At 43.4% G+C, this 15,371-nt stretch overlaps 1 protein-coding gene across 2 annotated transcripts in view; it reads right to left on the minus strand.

The window, feature by feature from the left end:
* Nucleotides 1-15,371, minus strand: part of CUL2 (cullin 2) — a 275,413-nt gene that overhangs the window by 69,045 nt on the left and 190,997 nt on the right. For both annotated transcript variants that reach the window (XM_033931518.1, XM_033931517.1), the window contains exon 18: nucleotides 6,406-6,472. In XM_033931518.1, coding sequence (XP_033787409.1) covers nucleotides 6,406-6,472 — 67 coding nt within the window. The remainder of the gene's footprint in view (nucleotides 1-6,405; nucleotides 6,473-15,371) is intronic.

The following is a 15,371-nucleotide window of genomic DNA, read 5'->3' on the forward strand; positions in this document are numbered from 1 at the left end:
AGAATTCTTAGTTTCTTCCTAATGGAATGGAAAACAAAGATGAAAATGTTATGATGCCCCTATATCGCTCTATGCTAAGAAATGCAAGGTCACGCATTTGGGCTGCAAAAACCTTTCCAGTTTAGGGGGTGAAGAACTTATGTGCACGATAGTATTTGCTTGGTAGTCCTGGTAGCTGAGGATCCTGGGAAACACTTAACTATTTTAGGCTCCTTGGCTTGTGCTCCAAGGTTAATGCCTCTGATGATGGAATCTCTCAACAGCAATAATTTTCTGGTTGGAGCTTTCTTATTTTTCCTTTGGGGGTGCTTTTCTTCTTGAGGTATCTTCACTGGCTTTGGTTCTTTTTTCTTGAGCATTGCAATGCTCTAATGGAGCAAAATAATTCTGTAGGTTCAACAATTGTGAGGGTGGATGTTTCTGTGTCACATGTTGCAGTCTACCTGATCCTACTGTGATCCATTTATTCCTAGATTGTTTTATACTTTGAGGCAGTGCTGGTAAATAAGTATGATTATATGGAGTGACAGAAACTGCTTTAATTGCATCCAATTCCTGCTTTACAGAGTTCCTCCTTAATACTAGAAAGCTAAAGACAGATGGGGCAAGCCATAAGTTTCCAGATGGTGTGCATTGGAACTAAAGAACCACAATGATTGTACTGAATAAAAGTCATCCTGATTGGTTGGTATGGGAATTGACTGAGAAATATTCTTGATTATTGGGTTGTCTATATATCAGTAGCAAACCCTGGGATGAGGAGGGTGGGTGGGACTATAAGTCCCTAATTCATCAGAGAACCATGCAGATGAGAACCAAATTTCTCAAAAGGTAAAGGAAAAGAGGATTTACTTTTTTTTTCCAACTAGCTGAAAATAGAGTAGAAGATTGAAGGGAAATGGAAAGTATTAGATTCTATGCTTAAAGCAAAATCAGGGATTTAGAATTCAGAATTGCTTAAGAGTTGCTGTGCTACTAGAACATGTGTTCCTAATAAGGCTTTATCTCAGGAAAGACTATAATATTGCCCCACCTAACTACTTCTTCAAAATTGTACATAATTTAGCAAATTTGTACTACTTTTGATGATATTTTTTAAATATATAATTTTTTTCAAATAGCTATATACACTAGCTTCCTTTTTCTCCATGAAGTATTGTGTATGTAGGAGTAAGTTCTCTGCCAGCTCTGGCCATGTCCCTACAGCTTACTTCTGGCCCTGCTACCAGTTTAATTTCCTTTTGGTCTACAAATTAAAGTGTATGTGTACAAGTGTGTGTATGTTATTTAGAATAATAACTTTCATAGTTATAAATATAAGTAAATATCTGCATACTTTTTAAATAACACTTTTATCCTGATTATCCACTGAAGGGTGAAAAGCTGACTGTACTACAAAATATAAATTCTTAGCTATGTATTATTTGCTTAACCACAAAGGAGGTAGTTCAGTATATCTAAAGTTAGGTGCTGGGATGCAGCACACAAATTCTATATTGGCAATTATGCTAGTATTTTATATTGGTAATTACATGTACAAGTTGATAATTATTCTCAATATTTAGATGCAGCTGCTTACATCATGTTAATGGCTAATGTAAATGTCTATGTCTAAATGTTATAGTTTCATATTTAACTATGTATTCTATAACCTTAGAGCGTAAGTTCTGGACACACCCATGACTTACTCATGCCCCTCTCACATCCACACTCTTGCTGTTATGCACTAAAGGATTTCCATGCCAAGGTTATAGAATTACAACTAAGTGCAGTTAGGCACTCAATCAAATTTGTAGGAATTAGCACCAGTTAACTCCAATTACAACTGATTATTTGCAGTTAGTTCCATTGATTGAAAGATTAGGTTCTTACCTTTGCTAATCTTCTTTCCTGTAAATCTACAATTTATTCTCGGGACCAGTGGGTTATTTCCATCTACCCACCAAGACTTTGTAGGAAGTCTCAAACTTCAGAGACTTAAATCCCTCCCCTTTTTTCCTTATCACTGACACTATACCTCAGTCAGTCTAAAAGCAGCCAGGATTTTGTTGAGGATACGTTGAAACCCTCAGCTCAATGTGCGGCAGATGCTAAGAAAGCAAATAGAATGTTAGGAATTATCAGGAAAGGAATGGAAAACAAAGATGAAAATGTTATGATGCCCCTATATCGCTCTATGCTAAGAAATGCAAGGTCACACATTTGGGCTGCAAAAACCAGAGGGAACAGTACAGTTTAGGGGGTGAAGAACTTATGTGCACGACAGAAGAGCAGGACTTGGGTGTGATTCCATGTGATGATCTTAAGGTGGCCAAACAGGTTGAAAAGGTGACAGTGAAAGCTAGAAGGATGCTAGGTTGCATAGGGAGAGGTATGGCTAGTAGGAAAAAGGAGGTATTGATGTCCCTGTATATGACTTTGGTGAGACCTCATTTAGAATACTGTGTACAATTCTGGAGGCTGCACCTTCAAAAAGATATAAAAAGGATGGAGTTGGTCCAGAGGAAGGCTATTAAAATGGTATGTGGTCTTCTACATTAGGTGTATGGGGACAGACTTAAAGATCTCAATCTGTATACTTTGGCTGAAAGGCGGGAGAGGGTAAGAGGTGGTGGAGACAGAAACTGTGTCTGAATTCAAAAGGGCCTGGGATAGGCACGTGTGATGAGAGAGAAAGAGAGAGAGAGATAATTCTTATTGCGGATGGGCAGACTAGTTGGGCCATTTGGCCTTTATCTAAGAACATAAGAAGTTGCCTCCACTGGGTCAGACCAGAGGTCCTTCGCGCCCAGTGGTCCGCTCCCGCGGCGGCCCATCAGGTCTATGACCTGTGAAGTGGTTCCTGACCATTTCTATAACCTACCTCTGCTTCTATCTGTACCCCTCAATCCCCTTATCCTTTAGGAACCTATCTAAACCTTCCTTGAACCCCTGTACTGTGCTCTGGCCTATCACAACCTCCGGAAGCGCATTCCATGTGTTCACCACCCTCTGGGTAAAAAAGAACTTCCTAGCATTTGTTCTAAACCTATCCCCTTTCAATTTCTCCAAGTGACCCCTAGTACTTGTGGTTCCCCACAGTCTGAAGAATCTGTCCCTATCAACCTTCTCTATGCCGTTCAGGATTTTGAAGGTTTCTATCATGTCCCCTCTAAGTCTCCGCTTCTCTAGGGAGAACTGCCCCAGCATTTTCAACCTGTCAGCGTATGAAAAATTTTCCATACCTTTTATCAGTTTGGTCGCTCTTCTCTGGACCCCCTCGAGTACTGCCATGTCTTTCTTGAGGTACGGCGACCAGTACTGGACACAGTACTCCAGGTGCGGGCGCACCCTTGCACGATACAGCGGCATGATGACTTCCTTCATCCTGGTTGTGATACCCTTTTTAATGATGCCCAACATTCTGTTTGCTTTCTTTGAGGCTGTCGCACACTGTGCCAATGCTTTCAATGTTGTGTCCACCATCACCCCCAGGTCTCTTCCAAGGTTGCTCACCCCTAGCAATGATCCCCCCATTTTGTAGCTGAACATCGGGTTCTTTTTCCCTACATGCATGACCTTGCATTTCTCTATGTTAAAACTCATTTGCCACTTTTTTGCCCACTCTTCCAGTCTCGTCAGGTCCCTTTGCAGGTTCTAACCTTGCTGCAGAGTTTGGTGTCATCAGCAAATTTAATGACCTCACATTTCATCCCCGTCTCCAGGTCGTTAATAAATATATTGAACAGGAGCGGTTTCAGCACCGATCCCTGTGGAACTCCGCTCGTGACCCATTGCCAGTCTGAGTAATGGCCCTTTACTCCAACCCTCTGTTTCCTGTCTGCCAGCCAGTGTTTGATCCATCGGTGGACATCCCCTTGCATCCCGTGGTTCCACAGCTTCTTAAGTAGTCGTTTGTGAGGTACCTTGTCGAAGGCTTTTTGGAAATCAAGGTAAATGATGTCTATGGATTCCCCTTTATCCATCTGGCTGTTTATTACCTCAAAGAAGCCGTGCTGGCTCGCCTTCAGTTGTCCATTGTTTTCTATGTGTTTGCAGATTGTGTTCTTAACCAGTGCTTCCATCATCTTTCCCGGGACCGAGGTCAAGCTCACCGGCCTGTAGTTTTCCGGGTCACCCCTTGATCCCTTCTTAAAGATGGGCTTGACATTTACTATTTTCCAGTCCTCTGGGATCTCCCCAGTTTTTAAGGATAGATTATATATTTGGCGAAGTGTTTCCGCTATTTCGTTTCTCAGTTCTTTTAGCACCCTTGGGTGGATGCCGTCTGGACCTGGTGATTTGTTGCTCTTCAGTCTGTCTATCTGTCGGAGGACATTCTCTCGGCTTACCTCTAGTTGGACTAGCTTTTCATCATGGTCTCCGTTTAGGATCTCCTCGGGTTCTGGGATATTGGATGTGTCCTCTCTCGTGAAGACTGACGAGAAGAACTTGTTTAACCTGTCAGCTATCTCTTTTTCCTCCTTTACCGCTCCCTTCCTGTCTCCATCATCCAATGGTCCCACTTCCTCCCTGGCTGGTTGTTTCCCCTTCACATATCTGAAGAATGGTTTGAAGTTTCTTGATTCCCCCGCCAGTCTCTCCTCATATTCTCTTTTTGCTTTCCTAACCACTCGGTGACAGTCTTTTTGGTGCCTTTTGTGCTCCTTCTGGTTGTCCTTTGTTTGGTCCTTTTTCCATTTTCTGAAAGATGTTTTCTTGTCACTTATCGCCTTTTTCACTGCATTTGTTATCCATGCCGGGTTTTTTGTTCGATTCTTTTTGCACCCTTTCCTAAACCTGGGGACGTACAGCTTTTGTGCTTTGTGCACCGTGCCCTTGAGTAGGGCCCAGGCTTTCTTTACGGTCTCCATCTTCCCTGAGCTGTTGCTGAGCTTCTTTCCCACCATTTTCCTCATGGCCTCGTAATTTCCTTTTCTGAAATTGAGTGCTGTCGTTGTGGTTCTTTTCACCTTTGATGTTCCTATTTTTAGTTTGTACTGGATCATGTTGTGATCGCTGTTTCCTAGTGGCGCTAGTACTACCACCTCCTTTGCAGGTCCCCCTAGCCTGTTGAGGATTAGGTCAAGAGTGACATCTCCTCATGTTGGTTCCATGACTAGCTGTTCCATGAAACAGTCCCTCACCGCCTCCAGGAATTTTGTTTCTTTTGTGCAATTTGAGTGTCCAATGCTCCAGTCTATTCCAGGGTAGTTGAAATCCCCCATTACCACCACACTTCCGCTTTTGCATACCTGCCTCAATTTGGCCTCCAGGTTCTGGTCGTTTGCTTCCGGTTGTCCTGGTGGGCGATAGTACAGTCCCAATTTTATGTCTGCCCCATTTCCTCCTGACAGCTTAACCCATAGTGATTCCAAGCCGTCCGCCCTTACTGTTGTTTCCATCCTGGTTGAAGGAATGGAGTCCTTTATATATAGCGCTATTCCTCCACCCTTCTTGTGTGTCCTGTCCCTCCTATAGAGTTTGTACCCTGGTAGGACCACATCCCATTTGTTGTCCTCGGACCATCATGTCTCTGTGACTCCAATTATGTCTAGGTCCTCCTTACTGGCTATAACTTCTAGCTCTCCCATTTTGGTTCTTAGGCTCCTAGCATTTGTTTTTTACCTCCTCTGTTGGTTTTCCTCGTGGTTTGTGCTCCTGCCGACCCAGTCCTCGAGAGCCACAGGCAGATCAGGTTTTCAGGATATCCACAATAAATATGCATGAGATAGATTTGCATCTCAAGGAGGCAGTGCATGCAAATCCATCTCATACATATTCATTGTGGATATCCTGAAAACCTGACCTGCCTGTGGCTCTCGAGGACCGGAATTGCCTACCTCTGCTTTAGACCAAGGGGAATATAATGGGCATCTTTAGTGGTTAGCGCTCTTTCATTAATTCTCCCTTTTTGGTCCTTGCACTAAACTGTGGTATAAAGTGATCTTAGTGCACCCTTATGTGGGGAGTGATCTTAGTGCATCCTTGTACGCTCTAAGGCCATTTTTACTACAAGCAGTAAAATGGTCGATTTTCTATTTTTCCCCATTAATGGCCATGAACTAATATTGCCATTAGCATGCAGCTTAAAAAAAAAATATTAGCACAAGGCCTTATCAACACCTATTTTGTAGGCAGTAAGGGCTCATGAGCTAATCCTGCATTAATCAGTTAGTGAATGTTAATGTATCTGTGCTAATTAGTAAAGTAACGCCCCTCTCTAGCTCCCAGACACATCTCTCCACAATAAAATTAAAAATATTTTTTAGCACAGGTCTGCACACACATATTACAAAATTACCACAGGATACCATGGTAAGCTGCCTTAAGCTACAGTAAGCTTGTGCTAGCCCTTAGATACATAAATTCCTCTGAAGGTTAAGATTTTCCAAGTTTTTAATATAACAAATGTTTCATTGTTACCTGTACACAAATAATGTAACCAAGTAAGTTTTCTTCCACTGAAATGCTGACTGTAAAATAATTCAAACTGCAAAACAAAAGTGAAATATATTAATTGTAATAAATCATCTTTTAGAATCTCAATATTCAATTGTGTGCGCATTTTTAAAAAACATTTTCACTGGGTTTTACTAAAAGGTGCTAGAGGTTTTTAGTGCAGGTCAACAAGGGAAATGCTCCAACGCTCATAGGAAATCAAGCGTTGGCGCATTTACCTCTCCAGCCTGCGCTAAAAACCTCTAGTGCCATTTAGTAAAAAGAGCCCTTAGGCAGCATGAAAATAAGTGATTTTAGGCTGCCAATACAATTCCTGTTCATTTTGAGTGGTGTATTCCTAACCAAAGTTTTAAAAAAATTGCAAAATGTACTACATTTTACTGAGCTACTGTTTAGACAACTTTCTACATAACAAAACATAATGTCATACTTATAAACCGTATAACTGTAAGTTCAATGTAGTGAACAAAAGATTAAAAATAACATAACCTAAGGATGATTTAAATTAGTTCGCTAAATAGTTAGAAAAAAGATGAGTTTTCAATTGAGTTCTAAAGTGTTTGTAAGAGCAAGCACTACGCAATAGTAGCCTAAATTTCCTGTTACAGAAAGCAGCCTGAAATGCTAGTGTATGTTCCAAGGATTTCTTGCTCTTACAACCTTGAGCAGAAGGAAAATTAAACAATACATGTGATTTTCTCCTATGTTTATGGAATGCTATGAGAAATCTATCGGTCATATAGTTTGGAGCAATACCATACGCAACTTTGTAACAAAGACAACCCAGCTTAAACAAAACACGTGCCTCCACCGGAAGCCAATGCAACTCACAGTAGAAAGGAGTCACATGATCATATTTCTTTAGACCATAAATTAATTTGACCCCCGTATTTTGAATCAGTCTAAGCCTAGCCATTTCTTTCTTGGCACATGTCAAATAGGCACTGTTACAATAGTCGAGAAGACCTAGAAGTAACAACTGAACTAAAAGTTTAAAGGACGGAAACTCAAAATATGATTTTTTTTTTAACTTTATCTTTATTCATTTCAATTATTTATATGTTCATCAACATCATTTCAAATAAGCAGTGTCTTAAATCTTTACAAATAAAAAATCCAATTAACAAAATATTTACCAATGCTCCATTGTTAGTCCACAATATATGGGGGAAGATAGCTTTAAAAAGTCAGAAAATCATAAATTATTATCAAATCTTCATAAGAAAACTAAATAGCGTACCTGATTGCAAACCTAGTTCTAAATTTTTGAGCCTTCTTCCTGAGACTTAGTGGGGGTACTTGCAGAAATCACATCTTTACCCATTATAAACCTTGAAAGCTGTGTTGTCTCAAAGAAAATATATTTAACTCCTTGAAGCTTAACAACATTTATATGGAAACCTAAGTATAAAAGTACCCCCAAGTTTTAAGACCTTAGGTCTCAAAAGAAGAAATTGTTTCCTCTTTTTTTGGGTAACTCGGGAAATGTCTAGATACATTCTAACTTTCTGATCTAGGAATAATTTATCTTTATACTTAAAGAATATTTTCAAAAGCCAGTCTCTGTCCGAGTCCAGTGCTAACTGGACAAAAAGTGTAGCAACTGTCATCTGCTCAGAATCTGAGGTCTCCAATATATTTGTTAAATTCAATATGTCCATTTCTGGAGCTTGTTGATCTTCAAGTATTTTCTTCTTCCCTTCCGGGAGATAATAAATTTTTGAACTGGGGGATACGTATTCTGAGGAATCTTCAAAATTTCTTGAACATGTCAAGGGCAAAGGTAGTTATTAATTTCGGAAAATTAATTAGTCTCAAGTTATTCCTTCTTGATGCGTTCTCCAACATTTCTAATTTTAAATTAATATTTCCATTATCTTTCATCAATAATTGATTCTGTATCCCCATAGATTCCACTTTTTGTTTTTGTTCAGCTAAACTTATTTCAATTTTTTCAACTCTTTGCTGGGTATTCAATGATTCCTAAAGTATACCAGCACAATAAGTAGTTAAGTTCTTCATTTGAGTTCCCAATGAGGATTGTAACTCAGAAATCGCTTCCCAAATAGAGTTCAGGTCTACCACTGGGGATTTCTTCAAAGGAGCAATCGCAAAATTTACTGCGGACAGTTTAGAGTTCACAGTACCTGCTGAGGAAATTATTAAAGATAAGTTCTGCCGTTCCTCCGCCAGTTTCAGGAATGCACGTGGTGAAAGATGTTGTTGAAAATCAGCTGGTGTTCGTAGTACAGCAGGTTCTTCTCCTTCTCTGCCGTGTAATGCCACTGCTGTCCCACTTCCCTCACTCGCTGTGCTAAGCGCCAATGGCTGTGGGTGTGGTTGCACCGGTGCTCCACACTCCTTCGGAGAGGTTGACTGCCTCGAATGAAGCCTGAGAGTCCTCCGACCGACTCTCGCCTTGAGTCGAGGACTTTTGTCTCATCCGTTTCCACTCTAGGCTGCCTCTCAACGAAAACATCCATCGGACCAGCTTGTTGAGGTATTTGCCCGGGTTCAGAAGGGAAAACCCGGGTCTTAGATTTCCTTTTGATCATCTTAGGAAAAGATCTGGCAGCATTCCACTGAGAGCATTTAGGACGCCATCTTAGCTAGGCTCCTCCCCCTCAAAATATGATTTTATGGTACGCAACTTCCACAATGTGTAATAACCCTTTTGCACCACAGCATCTACTTGCTTTTTCATGGTCAAGTGTTGATCTATAACTACTCCCAATATTTTAATCATTGGATTGATCTTATAGAATGTTTAGTCTATAGTAATTAATGGTTCATGTAAAATTCTAGGTGGAGACGCAACAAAGAATATGTTCTTATCATGATTTAATTTGACTTTAAATTCTTGCATCCATGATTCCATCAATTTCAGTATAGACTCAATTATTTGGGTAATATGAGATATAGCTGTATTACAAGGAATGATGATTGTAATGTCATCGGCATAACTAAACAGTCTAGAGCCCAGTTTGTTCAAATGAAACCCCAGAGAAGATAGATGTAGGGGAAAATAGGGGAACCCTGAGGGACCCCGCAAGGGTTTTTCTAAGCTATGGAAAAGTGATTGTTAGACTTTGAACCATGAGAGAACATTACCTTGCAACCCTAGGGCATCTAGCAGGCTTTTAAATTATGCTTCTTCCTGGATCAAAGTTGAAATTACAGACTACTGCTATACCAGGAGAACTTTAAAAACAGGGGATTAGAACTTTGAAGACAAAATAATTATTGTGATGAGCAGAGCATCACGTTCCCTAGCTCCAAACCCTTCCTACATAATTGACCCTGTTCATCTCCAAGACAGGCACAAACCCTTAGGAAAAAGGAATACCTGACCTGGCCCTGGGAAGGGAGCAATTCTAAGGCTGCTTTACCCACTTGGAAGGGAAGGTGTCAATCCGCAGGAAGGGGGCAGGTTTTAGATGAAGCCTAGTTTCCCTGGCTCACAAAACAGTATGCCCTGGAACAAAATGGGAAGAGGAGGGGGGGAACATTTCCCCTATACTCTAAGACAGTGTTTTTCAACCGCTGTTCCGCGGCACACTAGTGTGCCGCGAGATGTTGCCTGGTGTGCCGTACGGTCAGGGCCGCCATCAGGGCAGTACCACCAGTCTAGGGAGAGGGGCGGTCCGCCCCACGTGGAGGAGAGAGCTGGACGGGGGACCCGCAGAGTTCAATACATCTCGAGCCGCGAGGCTCGTCTTCTGTTCCTGCCTGCCCTGCAGCTAACATATAGCCGATCGCAAGCGTTCCCCGATGTCAGCGCTGACGTCGGAGGGAGGGCTTAAGCAAAGCCTGCCCTCCGACGTCAGCGCTGACGTCGGAGAATACTTCCGTTCGGCTATTTGTGTGCGGCAGGGCAGACAGGAAGCAGAAGACAAGCCTCGCGGCTTGAGCTTCGTTTTGCTGAGAAAGTTGCAAAGATGGGCTGGGAGGCAAACACGGAACACAAAAGGGGGGAGGGAGTGCGTTTTGGACACAAGGCATGAACTTGGGAGAGAGGAAGGGAGGGAAAGAGATGCTGAGGTGGGGGAGGGAATGGGTTTTTGGACACAGAAGGCATGGACTTGGGAGAGAGGAAGGGAGGGAAAGAGATGCTGAGGTGGGGGAGGGAATGCGTTTTTGGACACAGAAGAAATGGACTTGGGAGAGAGGAAGGGAGGGAGAGAGGAAGGGAGGGAAAGAGATGCTGAGGTGGGGGAGGGAATGCGTTTTTGGACACAGAAGAAATGGACTTGGGAGAGAGGAAGGGAGGGAAAGAGATGCTGAGGTGGGGGAGGGAATGCGTTTTTGGACACAGAAGAAATGGACTTGGGAGAGAGGAAGGGAGGGAAAGAGATGCTGAGGTGGGGGAGGGAATGAGTGTTTGGACACAGAAGGCATGGACTTTGGAGAGAGGAAGGGAGGGAAAGAGATGGTTGTGTACACGGGGAATAGAAGAAAGGAGAATTTTTGGTCATAGGGAGGGAGTGAGGTACAGATAGTGGCATACCAGGGTGGGGGGGGGGCGGTCTGCCCCACCCCGGGTTTACGTCCCAAGGGGGTGCACAGTTGGCCACCCTCCAGTGTTGTCCCTAGGCCGGCAAACTGCGGCTCTTTAGCCACTTGAGTGCCACCGCTGCCAACGGTGATGTTGGCGGTGGCAGCATTATAAAATACTTTCTTTGTGTTTATTTGATTCCTATTCAAGAGAATTACTTTATATATAGTCAATATAGGCACAGAGTTAAATTTTTTAACATTTTCTAATGGTGGTGTGCCTCGTGATTTTTTTCATGAAACAAGTGTGCCTTTGCCCAAAAAAGGTTGAAAAACACTGCTCTAAGAGAGAGTGAAGAGGGAGGCCCATCAGAGCAATGGATTATGTTGAGGAAGGAGAGCAATGTCCAGAAGAGGAGATGGAGATCAGTATAGAATGAATTGGACTTCAGGTTAGCACTTGGGATCCTAAAAGAATTGTTTTCAAAATTCATGCAGAGCCTGGAATGTGGTTTCAGATCAGTAAAATACTTGAAGTGAGGAAGATGGGCTGAGGACACCATTTTCGAGCTGTGCCCTGGAATCAATTGATGATGATGATTTATTAACTTGATATACTGCTTAACATAGCACGTATCAAAGTGGTTTACAATAAATATTAATATATCAAAATGGTTAAAATAATATATAAAAAACACAATCAGCTTATTTCCTGCTTAATAAGAGCATTTTGGACACCATATAAACTGTCCAAACTGCCAAATGCAAGTCAAAACTGTTGTTGGTCCTGCAAAATATCTGTGGGTACCTTGGACCACAAGACCTTTCACTGTCCTTTTAATTAAAGCTTACTGGTCCTGTGTATGGGACACCATCAGACTGATTACTGGAATTGAAGAAAGCATTACTTTGGCTATTGTTATATTTGGAAGCCATGGTCTAACAACTTTTGTTAATGATAATATTGCTAAGCTTCTGAGATGCTTTCTGCTTATTACCGTAAACTCAATTATCCCAGGACAAGCAGGCAGGTATTCTCACGTGGGTGATGTCATCGACGGAGCACGGATGCGGACGCCTCACAAGCAGACTTGCTTGAAGAAACTCGAAGTTTCGAGTCATCCGCACTGTGTGAGTGCCTTCCCGCCCAGCACAGGGCGCGTCTCCTCAGTTCTCTGCGGAGCCGAGAAGTCCGTCTTTGACTCTGCGTTTAACTTCGTTCACTTTGTGCCTTCTCTATAACCGCGGTTTGTGGGGGTTTTTCCTTCACGAATCGCTGTTTTATTTTATTTCAGTAAAAAAAACAAAACACTAAAACATTTTTTCTTCTTCCGTTCGTTTTCCGGGACAGGCCACTCAGCCGCAGCCCGAGGGCTTCGACTTTGTGGCGGCTATTTTTCCGTCTATGTCCTGGCCTGCTACGGGCTTCAAGAGGTGTAGCAAGTGTCAGCGTGCGATCTCTCTTACGGACCCTCACGGACGTTGCCTCAAGTGCCTTGTGCCGAAACATCATCCTAGGTCATGCCTGCCTTGACAAACACTTCAGCCTCGTGCTTTTAAGCGTCGTTGCATTCTGGTGGACAAGCTTTTTGAGATGGAGTCTCCTTCTGATCCCTCGACTTCGAAGGCGTCTTCGGCCTCGACTTCCACCAAGGCTCCTTCTGCGCCTACTGCTTCCACCTCGAGCCTCATCAGACCTTCATCGTTTGCAGCGGCTCTTGCTTTGACGTCATCTGTTTCCTCAGGTCAGATAGCTCAGCAGTCAGCTCCGCCGGTGGTGATTAAAGTGTCTAAGACTCCCAAGTCAAAGCACACTCACAGTACTTCGAAGGAACCTTCAACCAAAGCAGGAACGCGGATCCATCCTTGCCGGCTTCTTTCCAGACCATGTTAGAGAAGCAGTTTATTCAGTTCCTTACTAACATGGGACCCAAACTGCTTCCTCTTATCCAGCCTGGGCATTCAGCAGCCTCCCGCGAGGTCGAGCCGCTTCCTTTGACCCAGTCTGAACTTACACACTCTTTGCAGGGAGCAGAGTCTCTGTGAGTGTCTGGTCTGGCATCCAAGCACGAAAAGCAAGGAGCAGATTCTTTGCGAGTGCCTCAAAGAGATTCCTCACACTCTAAACAAGGAGCAGAGTCTTTGAGAGTGCATTGAAGTTCCTCCACCACGCCTCTGGAGCTTCGATCTACAGCCTCTAGTCCTATTCACACATTGGCTGCCTACATCTCCGAGGCGAAATCTCCTCGATCCTCGAGATCTGGTTCCAGACACAGTTCTCACCGACATTCGAGGCCTTCATCGAGGCATCCTTCCAGGCATGGTTCTTCTTCTCATGACAGACCATCTTACTCGAAGCCTCGATCTACTCCAACCTCGACCAGACCACCGAACTCCTCGTTCGAGGTCTCCGATGCCGGACCTCGAGGATGTTCCGGTCTCGAATGCCTCGTCCAAGTCACCAGGTTCCTTTGATGCCTTTTTCCCTGCTGAAGCTTCTTCTTCGACACAGGCTGCCTCGACGTCCTCAAGTCCTTCTCGAGGCAAAGCATTGGCAGATCAGCTATCTTTCTCATCTTTCCTGCGACAGATGGCTGTAGACTTGGATATTCAATTGGATACTGGCTCCAAGTATTCTAAGGAGTATCTAGAAGTCATGCATCTTCCTCAACCTCCGGCAGAGTGTCTTAAGCTTCCACTTCATAAGCTTTTGAATCAGACTTTTGGTCGATGCATGGAAACACCTTTTTCCATACCAGCTGTTCCAGGAAAACTGGACTCTAGGTATAAAACTATGCATTGCAAAGGGTTTGACAACTTATCAAACCCTACTTGTTGAGTCCTCCTTGAAGAGATCTCATCCTTCCAAGGTTTATGCCACAGTTCCTCCTGGAAGGGAGGGGAAAACTTTGGACAAATTCGGACGTCGCATTTACCAAAATGCTATGATGACCTCTAAAGTCCTCAATTATAATTTTTATTTCATCACTTACTTTGAATTTCTTCTCTCTCTTCTACCAAAGTTTTTGACTTATTTGGCTAACCAAATGCATTTTGAGTTTCAAGAAGTCATTGCTTCTTTCTCTCAATTACATCTGCATCTCCTCCAATCATCTTATGATGCCTTATCTGCCTGAGCGGCTGCTCTGTAGCTATGCATCGTCTTGCCTGGCTTCGTACCATTGACATGGACTCTAACCATCAAGACCGCTTTGCTAACATTCCTTGTGAGGGTTAACGACCTCTTTGATGAATCCATCGAGGCAGCCACCAAGAAATTATCTGACCATGAGAAATCATTTGCTTCTATAATTAGACCTAAGCCAAAGCCAGCTCCTGCCAAGCCTGCACGCCCTGCTCTTATCTATCAAAGGTGTTTTGCTCCGAAGCCGGCTCCTTATACTCGCCCTCCTCTGAAAAAACAGCAACCTCAGAAGCAACAGAATCCCCAACCTTCTGCTGCACCTAAGGCTTCTCAGCCCTTTTGACTGTTTACAACAGAGCATAACCTCCACCGTTCTGTCTCTGTCTCCTTTTCCCCCTATAGGAGGTCGTCTCCATCATTTTTACAACCGATGGACGATAATTACATCCGACCTCTGGGTGCTTACCATCATCAGGGAAGGATACTCTCTTCATTTCACTAGGTTCCACCAGAGCTTCCTCCATGAGAGTATCCTTCCAATCCATCCCAGACCGCCCTTCTTCTTCAGGAAGCTCAAGCTCTGCTTTCACTCCATGCCATCGAACCAGTTCCCTTGGAACAGCAGAACAGGGGGTTTTACTCCCATTACTTCCTTGTTCCGAAGAAGACGGGCGATCTGCGGCCCATTCTGGATATCAGGGCTCTCAACAAATTTCTAGTCAAAGAAAAGTTTCGAATTTTGTCCCTGGCATCTCTTTATCCCCTTCTCGAACAGAACGACTGGTTATGCTCTCTGGATTTCAAGGAGGCCTACACTCATATCCCCTTCATCTGGCCTCCCGTCAATACCTCAGATGTTGGGTGGGGAATCTGCATTATCAATACAAAGTAATATCCTTTGGCCTGGCCTCGTCTCCCAGAGTGTTCACAGGGTTGGGACCACTGCCACAAAGGATCTACGGATCCAGGACTCAAGTCTAGATCCCCTGATCTAGGAAAAACAATGAATCAGAGAGGTCAGGATCAGTATCTGGATCACCCAAATAATGAGCAGGCAGAACAGCTGGATCAGGCAGATGCAAGAACACACCTGAAGGCACCACACCATCCAAAATCATCCTGGGGGGAAAAGAGACTGCTCAGGAGAATAACAAAACCTCATGACTTCAGAGAAGGTATCTGGCTCCTGGGGCATAATCACCCTTACATGACTTAACTTTGTGTGTCTTAGGCTGCAGAAGGTCCACTGACAGAAGAACCAGCCGTGCTGAGCCCCGAAAGTAATGGAGGC

The sequence above is a fragment of the Geotrypetes seraphini genome, chromosome 2, assembly GCF_902459505.1.
Source record: "Geotrypetes seraphini chromosome 2, aGeoSer1.1, whole genome shotgun sequence".
Taxonomy (NCBI): Eukaryota; Metazoa; Chordata; class Amphibia; order Gymnophiona; family Dermophiidae; genus Geotrypetes; species Geotrypetes seraphini.